Consider the following 21,428-nt stretch of genomic DNA (forward strand, 5'->3'; position numbering starts at 1 on the left):
GGGTAGTTTTGGGCCGGGGGGTGATATTGTGGGGCACTGCGGCTGTAGCTGAGAGACGCCGTGTGTAATGCAGGCTGTTAGTGATGTTAAATGAAGCTTGAAGCCTGGCTGACAGCAGCATTCCTCCACAGGCTCGGCGCTGAGAGAGGAGGAGAGGGGCCAACAAGGGCAGAGTAATGGTCTAAGAGAAACCACGCAGGACACGGCGCTCGTTGCGGCGGACGGCCATTATCTCATAAGGGCCATTATCTTAATGGGGTGACCGTCTCGATATGACAGATATCACAGAAGGACTGACACATAAACAGTTTTTATAAGATGAATTTACCAGTGTACAATCTCTGCGGTAAAACACAATTGACCCATAGCTGTATACTGATGTATATAACCTTGTCAAGGTGGGTTACAGTTGTTTTTTATGTGTGTGTATATTGTTGAATGTTGTTACAAAACAAAAGTTTACTCACAAATACATAAGTACACTATTTTCCTTCCTATATTCATCTGCGATGAAAGCAATGCGCAAATAACTTTCCAGGACATAACGTTTTTCAATTCACCCTTTATGAATAGGATCACATTGTCAGTGTTAAATAAGGTTTGCTACAAAGGTACATCATATAAAACTGTTAAATATATATATAACTTTATGACTCTGAAAATACATAGGATGGTCTTTCACGAAGCGCAAGTCTCCGCTAGTCTCTTCAGGTCAGGTAGATAATGTTCGGTTCGACAAATCGTCTGCCGTGCTCGCTACGTTTCCAAATCCTGACTGATTTCAGTCCATTACACAACAGTGGTAGCAGAACTGCAATAGAAGAAAAGTCAACAGGTTTGTTGTAAACGTCTTTGTCTATTTTGCGTGTGCTCAGTTGGAAAAACTCCTTACAAAGCTCATGTATGTGTTTTGTTTTTTGTTTTTTTTGAAGCAGCGGATGTGTGTATTTTGTGTTCATATTGGAAATCCTTCCCCACAGAAATTGTTTGTCCGTATTTCTTTGGTCTGTAAAATTTCACTTTTCACGATCCAAGTCGCAAACTATCCTGCGTTCGTCATCGCACTGATCGCTTGCCCGTTTTGGCATCGGCAAACAAAGCGTTGGCCGGTTCCAACTCTGATTGACAGCACAGGGGGATCCATTCCTCACGGTCCACGTAAACTCCATGACGAGAGGTCCTCACCCCTTATCTTATGAGACTGAAGGACTAATGGAGAGACTGACAGACAGGGCTAACAGGACTATGATGAATGCTCCCCTCCCCCGCACCGCTGTAGCTTTGGAGAATGACGAGGTTCTTCCATACGTTGCACCTCTCTTGGGAAAATCTTCCCCCACTGGCGTCAGGATACCTGGGATTTAACAACACAACAGTTAGGGTGTATAACGCAATCACTTTTGAGAGGTTCTGGTGTTGTCCCAAATCCAAGCCTTGTTGGACTCTAACCAAGGATATAGACAAATCTTCAAGGTGTGGAGAGGCAAAAATTCATTCTTTAATTTGAATAAAAAGCCCTCTTGATGTCAGTGATATTAACGGCTAAATTCTTTTCAGTATCTAATAAGAAATCTGTAAAATAGCTTTTTGATTGTAGTCTTAAGCAGCAAAATAAATCAATTAAGATCTTTTAAATTATCTAACACATACATTTATATAATTAAAACAACAAATATGGACATTATACATTGTCATCAGGGGCGTAGCACAAGATCCTGGGCCCTATGCATAGGCAGTCCTGATGGGCCCCTATGTTCCTCAACAGATATAGATATAGTTAGATATTATAGCCTATTAATTTAAAAATCAGGCTATTATAATGGTGTGTTGTATGCAAACAGCATTGTTAGTGTACAGTTTATTTATTTAGCCTTTACCTCAGATTGCATGTATAACCAAATTGTCATCTGAAAGTGTATGTTTTGCTCTTTCAATGGGTTGTCTCAGTTCATTTTTAGCACTAACGATCGCGGAGATATTCAAGCAGTTTAGCACTATAGATTTTGTGTTCTAGTTTGTGTTCACCTTTCTTTGAAAAGAAGTCAGTTACCAATTGTTTCCCCTCATTTTGTTTTCTTTCCTTCTCCTGTCTTTCCTTTCTTTTTTGGTGGCCTGATTTGGCTTTCTTTGAGCAAGACATTTCTACAGCAGAAGTTTGCGCTCCACCAGATGCTCAACTAACTAACATAAACAAAATGCGTGCAGATGGACTAAACCATTTGGCGCATTAGCAAGGGGTGGGACCGTGAGACCTTAGGTAGTCTTTACTTTTTTGTATACAAAATGTAGTCAATCAACCAAGTTATTCAGCCAATACACTAACTTTACATTTCATCTGACATTCGTTATGACATTTAATTAGCAAATTAAAATATATAGGTAAAATAGAATATATTCCAGACTTTTCAAGGGCCCTCTCTCCCCTTCGGGCCCTGGTAATCAGTACTGGTTTTAGCCCCAGTCCGACGCCCCTGATAGTCATTCTTGCTGTTAACAAGCTAAGTGATTAACCTGCTCAGATAACATATCTTACACAAGTTACTACACATAATCATGGACAACGTTGGCCATCATTCAATATGTTTCTATATAAAGTTGTGAATTTAACTTTATGCGCAAAATGAGAATCTCGCATAAAACATTTGCGAATAAAGCAGCGTTTCCATCCGGTGAGTCAAAGAGATTAAAATCTTCACATCCTGGTAAACTGGTGCTAAATATATAATAAAAGCTGGAGAAGCCATTGTCTATGATAATTTTTTGCATTTAATAAATTACTTGCATCTCAGAGTGCAAAGACTGAATGTAATTAAACACATTTTGGAGAAAGGTGCCTGCGGTTTGGGAATGCAGTCGTGTAAGACAGTTCTGGAAGGTAATCATACCAAACACTTTGACGACAGACTTTGCTCAGGCATTTCAGAACAACATAAACAGCACTTCAGATGCTGTCCAAAAAGATTGGTTCACTGGTTAGTCCAGTTATACTATCCCATCGCAAAGTCACATGATTTTTTTTTATGTGCATCGAGGAATTTATTCGGTAAATGCGTTTCCATCGTAGTTCATGTGCATGGTTTTTTATCAGATAAAAATGTATCCGACTCAAACGAGTGCATACGTTTTTTATGCACATCTTGGCGTTTCCATCCGGCAGTTTTTTATGCTATATCCTAAAATGCACATAAAAATAGGTGGATGGAAACATAGCTATTGTTAATCAATTGGGGTATTTGGCTTGACATTAGCCTTTTTGACAAGCAAGTCAATGTCCTGAGTTGTTGTTTTGTTTTGTGGCACTTACTGTGGTTGTTTTCACTCGGCCTCCCGGCTGCGCACACGTCCAGCCCGTTCTGTTTACCAATAGGTCACAGCCTTCATCATCCAAACAAGGCATCATCTCACACCACTGTCTGCTCCTGACAATATGCGCTGTTAAAAGAAGAGGAAAACAAATATGAAGAGGAAGTTAAATACGCAGAACAACATTCGCAACCTATTTTACTTCTGTAAGTCTATAGATTTCTTTGTGAAACAGACACATTAAACAATCTTATTTATTAGCTATTATATGAATCAAAGCGTGGTCTCTATATGACTGTCAATTGGTGCAACTTAAATGCAAAAGAATTGAAATTATAGTAGAAAAAATTAAACCAAGTTTTATCATTATATATGAATGCCATTAAGGTCAAGTTTAGTTAATAAATATAAAATTGTCATATGACATAAGTCATTCAGAGGTCAAGACATTGTAGAATAAAGACATTTCATGCAACAAAGGAAAAGAGCAATGAAAGAAAAGAGCTCCAGCACTTGGCCTAATATCCTAAGCCTTTCTCTTTGAAACAGATCGCTAAGGTCCAACAGTGAGAATTTTTCCTGAGGTAAGATTGTTTTTGCACTTAATCAAACATAAATGTCTATTTATAATAACTAGGGCACCCTTACATGTTCATTTGCATACCGTGACACCCCAATTGGCCCTTAGAGAGAGAGAGAGAAAAGGGAGGGAGGAAAGGAGGCAAACTGAGAGAAAATGAAACAGAAAGAGAGAGAGGAAAAAACAGTACATTTGTGAGGTAGAGAAAATGATAATCAGAGTGAAATATAACCCAGGGAAGCAAAAGTACATAAATATTAGGGTGGCAGAATTCGTACGTTTGGAGAAAGGCTAACAAAGTATTTGGGGAACAAGTAGATACAAATGGATGCGAAATGTCATTCTCACCAAAGGAAAAGGCATGTTCTTAAAGGTAAAAAATAGTTGTAGAGATGGCTTCCAAACTCAAAGTAGTTTGTTATGTAGTGAATGTTTCCCTCACAGCGTCTACTCTAGGGACTAGCTTCCGCTACTAATCTCCAGCATTAGTATTCACTGTTATGCCCTGGGCCATAACGACAAATAAAAGAGCCTTTCATGCAAATTTGGTATGTCTTCTTTCTGTAGGCATGATTCACAAAACTGTAGGATGCAGCCAGTGGTGCTCTAATCTACGCTTTGAGTTTATCATACTATTTAACATCAGTCTTATATGTAGTTTTTAATTTTTATTAATTCAGGGTTGGGTGTGGGTTGGTTGGCTTGATTGGTTTTATATTGATTGGAGGGCTTGAACAGAGTATGGTTACAGTTTTTCTCAGTCGCTTTGGTGCATTTCTCAGATCAGAAATGAAATTCTCAAAATTACTTGTTCAACCTCCACATCATAGTCCCCTGTGCACATCATAAAAGCAGTTTCTCATTCTTTTGAACAAGTTGCGATTGCTTTGGTACATTCATGCAATTGATTATGTACAATTGTCTGCGGTTTCCTACATTATCAGTTGATAATGCCATGTTGCTCAAAATGTATTAAATAGTTCTCTGTGCAATAGTCTTACCCCTCAAAACATCTAGTCATTAGTTCATGTGTATTTTCTACACATTTCTATTAGACTTTTTGTAAATGTGACATGAATTGATGAATTGTGCAGGTGAATCTTGACTTTCACTAATGAAGAGAATGTAGATCAACCAATGAGAAACCAGTTCTCTGAAATAGCTCAGTTGCATCTCATGAACCTTCAATTGGCAAGCATATATACAGAGCTGCATGCAAAAGCAAAGTTCTGCCTAAGGGGTCTTTCCTGTGTTTGCCTTTCTAATGTTGTATTTTCACCTTTGTGCCCCTATTTCTTTTTCTTTTCTATATCACAATAATATTGTAATGTTTTTTTTATTTTTGTCAGACCACTAGTAAAAGTGTAACTGAATCCTATCCACTTTCAATCAATAACTCACGTACAGTAGTGTGTAAATTTGTACTTTTGAAATGGATATATGGCATACAGAAGAAGCCAGCTTTGTACATTTCAATACAGTAACTGTCACCCAAACTGTTGCCATAGTTTACATCAGGTAATACTAACAGAGTGCAGTGTTTTATTGACAACATGACTATGTCTATGTCTTATCCGTACACAATGACCCAAGGACTTGCCATTCTGATGGCACTGACATGTTCATTGACACAGATATTTACTTTTGAGAGAGGAACTAGGGATTTTGAGCAAGAGACTGGCTTTTGCAGGTAACCCATGGTGTTTTGCTATTTGTACGAAGTGTTTTGAGAAATGCACTTACTGTTTTGCAAATGTCGAGGATGATTTGAGAAATGTACCAAAGCGACTGAGAAAAACTGTAAAAGGAGTGCATAAAAGTAAAGTTTGTCAAGACAAACAACTTTGTTGTCTAGATAGATACCCAACTTGGTAGATAGATATAGATGTATGGATGGACGGATAGATAGATAGATAGATAGATAGATAGATAGATAGATAGATAGATAGATAGATAGATAGATAGATAGATAGATAGATAGATAGATAGATGAATGGATAGATGAATGGATAGATGAATGGATAGATGAATGGATAGATGAATGGGTAGATGATAGATAGATAGATAGATAGATAGATAGATAGATAGATAGATAGATAGATAGATAGATAGATAGATAGATAGATAGATAGATAGAATTATAATCCATGATATTCATTGGAAGTATGTGGGATTTTTTGATACAATTTGCTCTCGAGGAAAACCGTAAGTCAGATCAGAATGTAAAGTAATAGCATCCCATGTCAGGCTGAAAGACATGAAAAGCTGAAAAGCTCTAGGAGCCGTTACATTTATAAATGTCTGGTCTTGCATTAGGGATTTGTCAAGCCAACACACTGTAATAATGATGCCCCCAAAACCCTTTATTTCACAGTAAAATACTCAGCTACTCCGAACCCCCCCCCCCCACATCCCACCTCTAACTCATTCTCTGCTTGTCTCTGGTATTACGTTAGATCACTCCAGCCTTCAATGATGCATGACACATGACAGATCATCAACATTTTAACACTTTAACAAACTAAAGTCAACAAATCCACAAACAACAGCTGAAGAGAGTCCTGTCAGCACAACACGTAAGCTCTCAGACTCGCTCTCTAATGAGCTGTCCTCTGTCTCCTGGTATCGAGCATTGAGACTGTCACTCCACTGATGGTAAACAGACTATGACAGAGTGCACAAAGTGCCTCTCCGAATCAACACATCAAAGTACTCTGGGAACTTCGTGGTTTCGGTCAAAGGGGCACAAAAGTAATATTAAAGTTGCTTACAGAGAGCAAAATGTGACATTGTTCAGATAATATGCTTTTATCTGATTCTGAATGGAAAAATCTCATTCTTGCTTATTATTTATATAACTCAGACTATAACAGATTTGAATTACAAATTCCTTTTATTGTTAGATGCTGGAAATTGAATCTGTTGAATTGTAATCTGTATATTTTAAGTATCCACACGTTGGGACTTAAATTAGAAAAAGGCAAAAACAAATATCAAAATAATCCCTGCAATCAATTCTTGCGAGAAGACTTTCTTGCTAAACTATTCATGCATCTCTAATGCTGGTACAGATGGCATCTAAATTGTGACAGATCACTGAATACCTCCATTATCACACCCAAAATTATTTCTTTTTTGTATACATAAAAGATGCATTGTGCCTTTTTAGCCGTGGCTCTGCAATTCACAAATATTTAATCATTAATCAAAATTATTCAATACAAAAAAAAAAAAACAGATTTGCATTTTCTGAAGGAAATATCAGTGCTTGAAAGGCAGCGCAAGAATAGTATGTTTTAGACGTTTTGTTGGATGTATATGAGAATGAACCCACTAAATTACATTTACACTGTCAATTTACACTGACATTTACAAATTTACACTTTTTTCAGTGTAAAAGCAGATGCACTAATCACAAATCAGTATGCAAATTGATTTAAAGAAAACCAATCACAATGAATATTAGCCTACAATTAGAAAATTAAAAAAATAACTAGCTGGAATGTTACAAATGAATCATTTGAATCAAAGATTTGAATCTTTTGAAATGAATCATTGAAACTGATTCACAGAAATGAATCAAATTTATAATGTTGCTTTTGCGACTTAAGTTTAAATCAGAGACACTATTTCAGCATTTATTTTAATTGACAAATAAAAAAAGATTAAAATCATCACAATAGTGCTTCATTTTTATATTTCCAGCAACATCACTGTGAATATCATTGTGAATATTAGATATCTTGCGTGACCCATACATGCAAGCAGTGTAATGGTCAAATTCTGGGTATTTTTTGAACCTAAATTTGTTTTTTATAATGGGGTCTTCACAATGTTCAGAGGAAAGGTAGATCCAGTCCTCAAGGCCCTGTCATTCCTGCCCCAGTTAAGACTTTAGCTGTGACTGATGACCGATGTAGAGGCCGGACACAAGATTTATCGGGACAATAAATGAGATGGGCTGCTCATTGCAGCGGACTGCGATTACTCAAACGTTTGGCACAGAGGAGAACATCAAACATCTGTCCATACATTTTTTACAGCAGACACTGCTTGAGAATTCTATATGTTTAACATTCACGGTAATGTCACACACTAGTATTCCGATCAGCTTTGCTTACACAGGAAATGTCCATAATTTACAAGTAGCACATGCTCTTCTTTATAATGAATTCATGAGCTTACATTCCAAACAGTTTCTTCACCGAGCCCCTTCTGTTCTCAATGTTAAGCCCCCCACTGTGATGCAATCAGTGAGGGGATTTATGTCATAAATTGCCTAGATAATGAACTGGATGTGAATAACAATTAATATTTTCTATCTATTGTTTTACGCCAATTGTTTTACACCAGTGTTTTCTGCAGCGCTTTTAAAGACACTGCTGAATCTTTTATTGCACATTTTCCACTCAAAAACAAACTACGACCAGTTCACAAACGAATAAATCTTAGATGAATTTGTCAAACAGGCTCACAAGTTATTGTTTTAAATCATAAATTCTGAATGAGAAATCTGGATGAATCTCTGGAGACTCACAATAAGCCTGATGAAACCTTTTTGAATGAGCTTTCTGGATCAGTCAGGGCAGCTTTTTCCAAAAGCAGATCGTAGAACCATTGCCATCAATGATCTCTACGATCAACTTAGCTCACGATCCTTTTGGGAAATGCAGCCCAAATCAGTTACTGAATAAACATTCTAAACAAGTTATTACTTTCAGTCATATTCAACTCAAAATCAAGAGAATTTATTTTGTGTGTACTTGAATTAATAGCATTTCTTTGTAATGTGCACGATACAAATTTGCCACAGTTTTTGTAATAAATATTATTTAAATTCTTATTAAAAATTACATTTACAACATTAAACATAATTTGAGTTTAATGATAATATTAATACATACTATTTATAATCAAATGTATACCCACAATATTTAGTATTTATTAATATATAACATTTTAATGTTTTCAAAATTAAATGTATTTATTTGCCATAACGAAATTCAAGACAGTGATGTTGTTATGGTAAGTAAATAAATAAATAAACAAATTTCAGTTTCTTTGTAATAAATTCTAAACATGATTTATAATTGAATGTAACATAATATTTAGCATTTTAATGTTTTAAAAATTCAATTTATTGTATAATCTAATATTTTTGTAGTCATTTTATATTTATATATTCTATAAATATATATGCACTGTAGATTTATTCTCATTTCATTACACCATCATAAAACTTGCTTTGATAATGAAATAGAATAATACTTGGATTAATCACCAAATACACAGATATGTGTGCACTGCTGGTTCTCACTTAATTGATTCTAGAAAACAAAATGACGGGATTTTTGTGAGAGGATGTTTGTGTAAAGTAATATATGAGGAGTCAAGGCGGAGAGCCTGTGTAATCTGTGTTATCATGGGCACACCTGCAGACACTTCATCACAGGGCATGCTAATTTTTAGAGCATTGTGGAAACACAGAGGATGCATTATATAATTAGTTTCTAGTGGGACCACTTATGTCAAGCCACTGTATTTATTTAGTAGGTGAGTCCAAATAACGATATATTCTGTGTCCTTATCTGTCCTTTCAAAAATATAAAGCCATGCCAGAAACTGCAATCCATATTAAAATGTGAAGAACGTGAATGGCAATTCTAGCTTTTGGTGTTCCCGACGTGATATTCCCAGATGAAACGAGCTCCATCTTGACTTAGGTATCTTGATTGATGGCGTGGAACTTCTCTAGCCACTCCCGAATGTTTTGGGGAGCCAGTATCCGATTTGTAATGCTGCCGCATAGTACCAGCGATGTGAGGCAGATGCTTTGAATTGGCTGCCTGGGGTCAGCCCTGACCTATCACATCCATCTAGGCTGTGTGACTAGGGAAACATTACTAATCCTTGGACTGACATTCCGAATTCGATTGAGGAGTCAAAAGATATGGAATTAATGCAGGTGCTCAGTGAGCGGGACTTGATTATCCTGACACCTGGCTGACGATCACCTTGTCTAATTGTTAAAATGCTCTCCTTCCCCTGACTTTCCGCATAGTTTTCGGGGCATATTCCAGCTGTCGGCTCTCACCTCCTCGCTACCTCCAGCTGAGGGAATTGCGTTCTGTTGCTGTCACTTCGTACCCGCTTCCAGGCAGAATCCGCAGTCCCTCTGAGTCCCAACATGCTGCAGCCGCCTCTCGTTTAGCTTTTTCAGTCTGATTTGATATTGATGCCAGACTTTCCAGGCCACTTTGATTCTGTTCTACATGAAAACTTCATGATGGTTTAATTTCCTGTTGGTTTGATGATAAATTCATTTTAATTGTCATGTCGATGTCATTACCCAAGACATCTCAACAGATTCCAGAGAGCAAATGTTTTTTCGGCTCTGCTTTTCTTGCTATTCATATTACATGGAGGCGGTTTGCAGTTAGAACTGACCTGTCAGTGTACTTGTACAAGTTAAAATTTAATTATGCTACGAACATGAATTAAACATAATTCCAGCCTGGTTTCATGCCAAAGAATGTTGTTTTTTTCATGGTTCAGTATGTTTGAGTACTTAATTTTATATTGAACACCACTGTTACACTGAATACAATGCTACACCTCCAAGTTTTGACTATATTACCATACAAACGTTTTTAAAATAAGTTTAAAATTATAACATTTAATTGTATAATTTTCAGCATCATTACTCCAGTCTTCAGTGTCACGTGATCCTTCAGAAATCATTCTAATATGCTGATTTGCTGCTCAAAAAACATTTCTTATTGTTAATATTTTTGTGGAAACTGTGATTTTTAGGATTCTTTGAATTTCAAAATAACATTTATATGACATCTTTTGTACAAAGGTTTATAGAAATGTAGCATTATAAATATCTTTACTGTCGCTTTTGATCAATTTAAAGCATCCTTAATGAGTAAAAGTATAGATGTTTTAAACTATTTTTCTGATTCCAAATTTTAGAACTGTATATTATATATAATATATTATATATAAAGAATACTTCAGGTTGTAAAATGTTATATGGTGCAACTCCCAAGGTTATTTTAAGGTGTCATTGTACAGTGTAATTATATTTTTTAAATACTAAGTAATATTAATTAACACCATGTACTTACTTGTGTAAGTGGTAGGGTTAGGAAAAGGGTTTGGATTAGGTTAGTTGCATGTAATTATGCATAATTTACTGTTATTACTACAGTAAGTACATGTAACACGTAACAAGGACACTGGAAAAAAAAGAAGGGCTACCAGAGTCATTCAATTGATAGTAGGAAAAATTGGAACAAGAACTTGGCATTTTTCCTTCTTTGCCATGCACAACCACTGAGTCAGATGTGATCTAGTGTTATCTTGTTTTACTGGTCTTCAAATGTGCTAAATACAAAAGTCTGCTCACCTTCCATCAGCAGGGCTTGTTTACTCAGCACCTGCTGTCATGCAGCTAAAGCTGGCGGTCTTAGTTCTAATACATAATGGCAGACGTGACGGCTATTCTTTCTCAGTATCAAAACCTGTCTGATTGCCTGCCTTTTATCAGATAAAGCCATGGGGCACAGAACAAGATAAAACAGCCTCTTTGCCTCATTTGAAGAGATCGGGCTATATTTAGCAGAAGCTTTTTTTCAAAAGAAACAAAACGATTGAAGAAATCAATAATTCTTTAATAGCTGCAGACACTCCGAGAGCCAAATTACACTAAATTAAAAGCGAGTGGAGTAAATAGTTAAACAGCAAACAAACTGAGGAAATATTGAGGGAGCTGTGTTGTTCAAGAAATGATTGTCTTCACATGCAGGGGGTAAATTGTCAATTGGATACACTGAGATTTTAATTTTAAGGCTTAAATTTATTTCTGAAGAGCAGAATCCATCGGTTGTTAGGATATAACTGCATTTTTGAAAGGCCAAAGCCTCAAGACCTCTGCTCGCACCGATGGAGAAATTGTATCCGGCTATCTTGTTAGAAAATGCCAACGTAGAGTGACTGATATTTATTGTCAATTTGTAAGCCATAAGACAATTTTCCAATAACAGCAATGAGGAATTACTGAAACACGACATCCACAGCATTTTTTTTCTACGTGCACTGTTCTGTTTACACTAATTTTATTTTTTCATCTTTATCGTTTCCTGGATTCTGTGCTATTTTATCATGCTTTTGCATTTTTACCACATTTTTCCAGCCATGGTTACTGATTGGCATGTGGTGTAGCCCACTACAGGTGATGTAAGGTCGAAGAAACACGGAGGACTGTGTCTTTCAAAAGCAATTACTCAAGAACACCTACTTTCATCTGGCCACGAAGAAACTCCTACCTTACGAAATATGTCTTGAAATTACTCGGGTGTCATAGCAACAACTGAAGGCAAGAAGACATACGACCACATGAAGATAAGTGCAGGTCACGCTGAAAACCAGTCCATGCAAGACTAAAACTAAATTGAGGAAAAAGGGAATGCGACAAGTGCAAAATATCATTTAAAAAGCTCTCGATTAAGTGGTGCCATTTTCTTCAAGTGGACAAATTCAGTTGAATCACATTAAAAAAGCTTCAGTAACAAGCTGAAATGAATGTGGTGAAATAAAAGAGCCAGTGTTACGTCTTTCCATTGTGTTCACTTTACAGATCCACAAGCTGGTTCTTTTAAATGAAAGATTTGAGAAAGTTAAGTTTGTTCATATGGCAAACGGTAGTTAAACATACAATTTGCATTCACTTGTCATTTGTGTTTGCAAAAAGTTTGGTACTATAAAAAATAACGTACAGTGCAACTAACATAGACTAAATTTGTGAATGAATGATTTGTAATGAGCCAGTAAATTTAATAAATCATTAAAATAGCACTGGACTTCAGGCACTTTACAACAACACAACCTTGTTTCTGCAGCGACTTTCAGCATGTTTCCTATAACAAAGTCGGACTTTTACATTTTACGTGGCATGAGAAAGTCACGTAAACCATGCAAAATCCGATTAGAGCGGTCAGACAGCGGATTTCAAGAACCACATTATGAATGTAGCTCGAAACGGAAATTCCATGTGATTTTTTTGCCATTCACGCATGCTAAATCTGATCGGATTTCAATCAGATATGCACAAAAATACGATTTGGACTGACAGTCTGAACGAGGCTTAAAATTCTGGTTCATGAACAATTGACTCAAATGAGTCAGTTCTTTTAATGAATAGACTTACTCAAATAGACTTACTGGTTTGTATTCACTGAATCCATTGCACTGATTACTTTAACATTTGACTCATTTACTGAACTGCATGTCTTTCAGTTATGATTGAATCCTAATGCAACTTTGTTTATTTAAAGATTTTTGGAAACTCAAGTTTGTTCATAATATGACAACATGTAGTCAAGATTCACTTGTCATTTGTGTTTGGAAAAGTTTGCTATTAAATAACACGCGGCAGCTCGGAGCTAATCTCACAAATCTAAATTTCCCCAGCGTCCGCCACCTCGTAACACATTCGGCACACGTGACCTCAGGCACTGATGAAACCTGCGGCAACATTCCAAATCCTGTGACTGACACTTCAGCCACACTCACTGAGCAGTGTAATCTCATGGATCACTCTGGAATCTGAAAGCCCCAGCTATGGCTGCTCTGGTGGGCTTAGAGGCAGTGGCTCCAAAAGCCTGGATGAGTCCCACCTCAGCCCCTCCTCATTCTTACCTTCCACACATGCTGGACTGGCTCTGGTAGTGCCGGCAATCTGGCCCTTCCTGCAGGCACACCTGGCCGTCTGCCGGGCGATGGTCCTCCTTGGCTGACTGCTGTCCCTGTCCAGAGTCACGATTTCACATGTACCTGCCACCAGCTGACCTGAATGAAGGACAAAGAGTTTAGATAAATGTCAGCTGAGCTTTCAATAACACCAGGATGACAATCAAATCTTTTTAAGAAAACGTCAGTGGTGCCAAACTCTCCGCCACAATGCTTGAATGCTGTGGCTGGTTGCCAGGGTGTTGCTAATATGTTCTGAGTGGTTTTTAGCACATTTATATGTGGTTGCTAGGGTGTTCAAGGTGGTTGCTAGGCGGTTACTAACCCATGTCTGTAATTCCAGTCCCTAACTATGGCTCAGGTCTAGGGCTGCATGATTAATCAAAACAAAACTGAAATCTTGATATGACTGTGACATAGGCTGCGATTTAATGAATTAAATATATGCGATGCATGTTTCAGTGTTTTCAAGCAAGCAGCTCATGATCTGTTTTTTTCAGTGTGTCTCAGAGCGGCTCAGTTCACAGTAAATGCTGCTCCACATGAACGGATCGCTTATAATGTGCATTTGGGAACACGACATGCACCAACCATCTTCCAAAGTTGTATTGTAAAATTAAACTATTATTTTATTTTTCAGATTACAAATATAGATTAAAATATTGCAATTAGTAATAGTTCTTATTTCTAATTTTAGCAATAATAATTATGAGTAATTATTATAATATTAATTGTAATATTTATTTGATTTATTTATTATTTACTGCTAATAATTATTATTCATAATAGTCACATTAATATATAGCCTAGCTCAACCTTTTTGGCCAAATTGTGCAACCCTACAAATAAGCACACCAAACCTGGAGCTCTTTTTCTTGTAAATCACATTTAAAATCCCACAATCATCACAGGTCTCCCCCCCCCCCCATTTGTGCAGCCCTACTCAGGTCCCTTCTTCAATGCAAGTTCATGTTTTTTTTGTTTTTTTTTGTTCGGTCTATCATCTACCGGGTGAAAATTGCAAGCCTGATCACTAAGAAAAGTAATAGTACAGCTCTCCTCAGCATGCCGCATTAATTAATCTCATAATTACAGCGCAAACGGTGAGGAACGACTGAAGTAGTGATGTTAAAAAATTGCAGTCATTTTTCCATCATTAAAACCGTTTTAGTCATAAAAAATGTATATAGCCAATTTAACAGGACAAAAAATAAGCACAAAAGTGAGAGAAACAGAATCATGACACAACGCAGGCCAGATTCAAACCAGCGTCTCCCATATAACACCACACCACTCTGTATTTGGAAGTAGCCCACAGCTTTGACAGAATAAATGGATTTTTACGGTGCTGAGCTGTTAGTTTCCCTACTAATATTGTAGACTGAGGCATCACCCTTGTTAGCAGACTGATGGGGACCAAGTTCTGCTGAAGCTGCACACTGCGGCCATTGTTCAATGTTCCTCTATTATCCTGCACCTGCATAAACAGGAATCTATATACACGGCTTCATCAAGCCAGTGCAATATGTTGGATATGGACCTGCGACAGTGAATCATGTCCTAGCAGTGACGTGTCAGCGGAAAAAAGCTTGATGCATCAGGGTGGGCTGCAGATCTTCCACAAACCCCACTGTAAGTCCAGACAGATGGCTAAGAAAGCAGCGTACAACCTCTTGAGAGATCGCTTATGTTAGATGATGATTAATTCAGCGATGGGATGCATCAACACCCCAACCCTCTTACAAAGCAATGCTTATGTACACAGTTAGGTTATCCTTTGCCAAGCTTTTAACAGGCAGTCTGTCACAATTGCCATAATGGCCTACGCATTACCTGCAAGACAAAAACATCTACATCTAAACACTACCGCTGATAATAAAGAGTATGCGTGCCATGGACAAGGTATCCCTTTGAGGAATCTGATTATTATTATTTTATTATTATATTATATTACCACACATCCAGCAAGCAATTCCACATCATTTCTTTCTATTAATAATAATAATCATTAATATTACAAATGTATAATTAATAATAAGAAATAAATAATGCTTTACTAACATGACAGGAATTCAGGGCAAAAATGTATAGTAATGTTGTAATTTGATAAATCTTAATAGTAATAAAAATCATAACAACTATCATTAATACTATTAATGTATAATAATAAAAATATGCCACATAAACAGTTAAGATCAAAAAGAAATAATCAGGAATGTTGTTAAATGTACACTAATGTCCATAATCCACAGCCAATAATGAAATAAAATAAAGTAATAAAGAAAATAACAAAATAAGATTGTTTCTTGACTGGGTTTGAGTTCTGCAAGTTGCAGTTCATATTAAAATAAGCCACATAAATGTTAAGATTACACTGAAATAATCAAGGATATTGAAAAAAAAATTTTGAAAAAAAATAATAATCTTTCTTGACTGGGAAGGTTTGAGCAAGTCACAGTATGTTTCATAGCACTTCAAGCAATTTTATCTCAAAAGATCCAAGAAAATGTGATTCCTTGTGATATGGCTGCAGATAGAGACAATTACGCTCACTACAGAAAGAAGCGTTCAATCACAGAAGTGTGTCTGAGTATTGCAGTCAGAGCCGATCAGCCCTATACACACACTACGCAAGTTGTGTAGGGCCCCGCAAATTACTCAAGACCCCGTCTCCCCCTCGTGTCAAAGCGCGTCAATCAAAGTTTACAACATCGATGAGAAAATTAAGCGGAATCCTTCTGGTCACGAAAAGACAGAAAAAAACTTGTGTTCTCTCCTCTCCAGGTTTGATGTCAGCAAAGAACAGTAAAGTTAAGTTGATGTGCATCTCTCTCTAGTCTGTCTAAGCATCTTTTGGTCTGTCTGTGTCTTGTTTGCTAATGCCACCACTTCCAGGGCTGTGTTCTGTGCCTGACAAAAAAAAAGTGAGAGTAAAATACAACCATGTATTACGTTTGATAAACGACAAAGGGCAACGGTGTTTGTTTATAAAAGATAACCGGCCGCGTCGCGCATTAACATGCGTTCATATGCTTGTGCACGAAATGAAACGCGCACTTTCCAGCAAAACATCTGTGGGGACCAATACAATATATGGGCGTGATGACACTCCTCATTATAGGCGCACATACTTTTAAAACAAGACAATGATTATCTAGTCTCCAAGTCAGTTTAGTTACAACTCTGCAAGAAAGCAATGTATTGACATTGACTATTGATTTATAGGCTATATTTAAAATGTTGATTGGCTGGGCATACTGATCAATATGGATGCACATCCCTCAGTAAGTAATAAACTTTATTGCTTTTATCATTTAAAACACAGTGACATGCTATGGCAAGCCATTTTAGCTTTTATTCATTCACAGGATGCATTTCTGATATCAATAATTAAATTTGTACTATTTAAAATGTGAATTCTTGTACTTTTTTCTAGTAACAATGTCTATTTCTGATATCGGGAATTACATTTTCATTAGTACTAGTTTAAGGAGGGAGGATTGTAGTGGGACCACTGGGGTGTCAGGTGTCCAGGGAGGTCAGGGTCGGCTCTGAATGCAGTCATAGTATGTAGTCTTAGGGCAACTGTGATCTAGTGTAGCTGTGAGAGACATAATGAAGGTGTATGTCTATAGCACATGATGGATTATAGCATCTACTTGACTAGATATGGCGGCCGGTGGAATTATTGGCATGTAAAATTACCTGTGTGTCTGTATATGTATGCAGCTGAAGTTTGATCTACAGTGTGTGAAATGGTTCATCTGACCAAACATGCATGAGGTCCAACACAAACAATGATGGATGGTGCTTCCACCGCCAGTGAAGAGGTACTGAATGTAAAACCACGTCCAGGCTGGATTGGTTTGGTTTGTATATCTGTTTTATACACATAAATAAAAAAAAATACAGCCTGTTTCTTTTTTTACATTTATGAGCACAGCTGAAAATCTGCTTGCCCTGGGCGCTAGAGAAAAGAAGCCATCATTTTCAGAGGCTCTCCTCTCCTCTCTCAGCCCATCATCGATTCATCAGGATGCGAAGCCCATCGGCTTTTATTACACCCAATATTTCAGTCTACATTTGAAACTGAGAAGAAATTATTGCAGGCTTGTCAGAACTGCCAAAATAAACAAAAGAGTTTGAAGGAAAGTTCTCCAGACGACCCTTGTTGCGAGCTACTCTCGTCATAAAACACCAAGAGAACTTTCAATTCAATCTATTTTTGGCCAACTCAGTTGCTGGAGCGCTTTAGTGATTATTGGAACATTTTCAAGAAGTGATTTGATTTTTTTCCCCTCTCTATCTGTTTTTCTCTTCTCCATACATCATTTTTCACTCTCTTGCTCTTGCTTCTCTCTTTCTGCAAAATCAAATATCAGCATACAATAATCAGAAGGCATTGCTCTGGTGTCTGCTCTAATAGGTGAACGTCTGCTTTTTCTCTCTTCAAAGACTGAATTGAACTGAAGCTTTGAATAAAGTGAAATCGTTGATATGACAGGGCAGATACTTCATAATTACATCATCACAGAATATCACAGGAAATGAGAGCGGTGATGTGGGTGGAAACTCCTCGTTATCAAAGTTGCTCTGAATTAAATAATGTATTCTTCAAAATAAACTCTCTGATTCTCGAGACGTGGGACAAAACGGGTTATGGAACTGAAAAAACAGACATTTATGTACAGAGGAATTATTTTGGATATCTTGCTTCCATTTTCACACAAATTGTGTTTTTCATTGCTGTCAAAATAATGTGTCAGGCCATCTGCAGATAAACAAAAAGTAATGTGTGCTCTCATGTCAAATATTTATAATAAATATTTGCAAATGTATACATGTAATGATAGATAGATAATGTAATGTTCTAATTTTGACAACATTTTGCTACATTTGTGTTAAGAACCTTCAAGTGGTCATCTCTGATTAATATCAAACTAATATCATACTTAAAACCAAATGCAGGTAAAAATGTGGCACAGAATCAGTGCACTGGCTTTCCCCTTTCTAAAAAAACGTTATCTTCTCTTCCTGTCATGTTTGACAACACCCAGTCTCTCTCTCTTTCTCCACGGTGCCCTAGAGGTGAGCCCTACTCCAAAGCTGGAAGAAAAAAGCTTCACCATTCATTTCCAACTTCAGCCCCAAATAGGCCGTAATGACTGGGCTCTGATAGATCCCGGAGAGAGGAGTCCATAGAGCCATTCATGGAGGCTAATCAGCATGCCAGGAGCAAAGTCTGGTTCTGCAGTGACTGAATGCAGACTGTGAGCGCCCCTCCTTTAATCTCTCACTCATTAATTCGGCCCTGCCATGGCTTTATGACCCTTTATGACCATACCCAACACGGCCACTGTTTTCCACCACCTTACCGTAGCTTCCTTTCCTCCGCCACCCTTTTTCTCCTCTATGTCCCGTGAGTCAGAGTAAACCATCACTCAGTGTGTTTACATGCATGTTCTTAACCTGATTATGCATAAGCCAACAATGTGTGTGGTCGTGTAAACATGTTAATCTATTTTCCTTTATCAGAGTAAAGTCAATAACGCCTTCAGCATAAACTGGTTGACACCGCTAGATTTTTGCCTATTACCTCACCTGGCATGTGTACACCTTAACTTGCGTTTTGTTGGCTTATTGTAGTGCGTATATCTGGCTGTGTGGTTAAGCGCCCTTAGGGCCAGATTTACTAACAGCTTGCGTCAGCGCAAAACCTCTTTAGGCGTTAAAAAACTACTGTCAGGATTTACTAAAGACATGCAGTGAAAAATTTGCGCTGAAAAGTAATTTTTGTGGCTGACCTTATTGCATTAGATTCTGTAGGAATTTCGCTTTCAGGCGCAATTTATGGGAGGACAGTATTTAAATGAATCACGCAAGGTGATTTACAAATGTTTTCGCTCGTCAATGTACTGGTGTTTGCGCCATTATTCTCCCCCCCCCCCCCCCCCCCCAGAACTTTGTCTCTCCCATCGGCACTGTTTTGGAATTCCGCTCTCATGCTAATTTGCCCTGTTTAGTAAATCTGCCCCTTAAGGTGTGTCACATTAGCGATATTTCAGCAAAATTTTGTTGCCAAAAAGGTATTTTGTCAGTAGCGTAGCAATGTATGAAGCACAGCTCACACAGAAGTCACTTTCTAGTGGTGAATTTGCATGACCAACTTTAAAATAAGCAACATCTTCGTGTGGAACTTTTTTGCCCTCACACTAAACTTCCAAATTTGCTCCCTACTGAAATTACTGCATTTCACCAGCGAAATTTCACAGAGCAACAGTAAATGTGACTGCACTTTTACTGCAGATTTAAGCGCAGATTTATGGCCAAACATCTCCACTTTGGTCTCATCTGTCCAAACAACATTGTTCCAGAAGTCTTGTGGTTTGTTCAGATGCAACTTTGCTAACTTAAGCTGTGAAGAAGTTTTCTTCTGACAACCCTTCTAAACATGCCATACTTGTTCAGTCTTTTTCTAAGTGTACTGCTATGCCCCTTTTTTAGTCAAGCCTGTTGAGTTGATCTGAAGGGAGTACTGCCAGGCGGAAGTGGACCTATCTGCGCATCAAGAAACGACACACTGTCTGCTTTGGTTCTCCCTCACGTTTCCAGCTCCACTGGGACTGGAACCTATGGTGCAGACATGCCCGAGGCTGCGTCTGTAAGCCTTTCCCCAATCGCTTTCTGGAGATTCCGCCAGGACGGGGTCCGTCTATTGTTAGTAGCCCCGTTCTGGCCATCCCGAGTATGGTTCTCTGACCTGGTGTCCTTTCTCAGCAGCTCTCCAAGGGAGATTCTGGTCAGAAGTAGTGTTGTTTTTGGCGGCCTGTTTTAATTTTAGTTTTAGTCTAGTCTTTGTGTCAAGCTGTCCTTTTAGTTTTTATTCGTTTTAGTCACGTTCATACTCTTTTTAGTCTAGTCAAGTTTTAGTCGACGAAAACTGATGACATTTTAGTCTAGTTTTAGTCAACGAAAACTGATGACATTTTAGTCTAGTTTTAGTCGACGAAAACTGATGACATTTTAGTCTAGTTTTAGTCAATGAAAATTGTATTTTAGTCTCTTTTTAGTAATGCAATTCTATTTAACCCAGTCAATATAGAATTTCAAACAAGGTTATCTTATTATATTTAGTCTATATTTAGGGCTGTGACGGTGGCAGTTTTTTTTTTTTTACCACCGCGGTAATGGACCAACTACCGGCGGTGGTTGGGGGGGTTATTTAAAAAAATAAAAAAATAAAAACTCGTTTTATATTTCCACACAAAGACGCGTGATACTCTGCGCTCTGAGAGGGATGTGGGACACGAGCAGGAAAGAGACCATCGATCTCTTTATGATACAGTGGGGAAAAAAAGTATTTAGTCAGCCACCAATTGTGCAAGTTCTCCCACTTAAAAAGATGAGAGAGGCCTGTAATTTTCATCACAGGTACACTTCAACTCAGGTTCAAAAATGCAGAAAAAAACATTGTAGGATTTTTAATGAATTTATTTGCAAATTATGGTGGAAAATAAGTATTTGGTCACCTACAAACAAGCAAGATTTCTGGCTCTCACAGACCTGTAACTTCTTCTTTAAGAGGCTCCTCTGTCCTCCACTCGTTACCTGTATTAATGGCACCTTTTTGAACTTGTTATCAGTATAAAAGACACTTGTCCACAACCTCAAACAGTCACACTCCAAACTCCACTATGGCCAAGACCAAAGAGCTGTCAAAGGACATCAGAAACAAAATTGTAGACCTGCACCAGGCTGGGAAGACTGAATCTGCAATAGGTAAGCAGCT

The 21,428-nt window shown here is 37.6% G+C and overlaps 1 protein-coding gene across 2 annotated transcripts in view; it reads right to left on the reverse strand.

Annotated features, from left to right (window-relative positions):
- Positions 1 to 311: 311 nt before the first annotated feature.
- Positions 312 to 21,428, reverse strand: part of tafa5b (TAFA chemokine like family member 5b) — a 49,278-nt gene continuing 28,161 nt past the window's right edge. For both annotated transcript variants that reach the window (XM_084095702.1, XM_084095703.1), the window contains exons 2-4: positions 13,589 to 13,738; positions 3,305 to 3,432; positions 312 to 1,354 (exon numbers count right to left, since the gene is read on the reverse strand). In XM_084095702.1, coding sequence (XP_083951828.1) covers positions 1,346 to 1,354; positions 3,305 to 3,432; positions 13,589 to 13,738 — 287 coding nt within the window. In that variant the 3' untranslated portion in view covers positions 312 to 1,345. The remainder of the gene's footprint in view (positions 1,355 to 3,304; positions 3,433 to 13,588; positions 13,739 to 21,428) is intronic.

The sequence above is a fragment of the Abramis brama genome, assembly GCF_963993115.1.
Source record: "Abramis brama genome assembly, chromosome: 20".
Lineage (NCBI taxonomy): Eukaryota > Metazoa > Chordata > Actinopteri > Cypriniformes > Leuciscidae > Abramis > Abramis brama.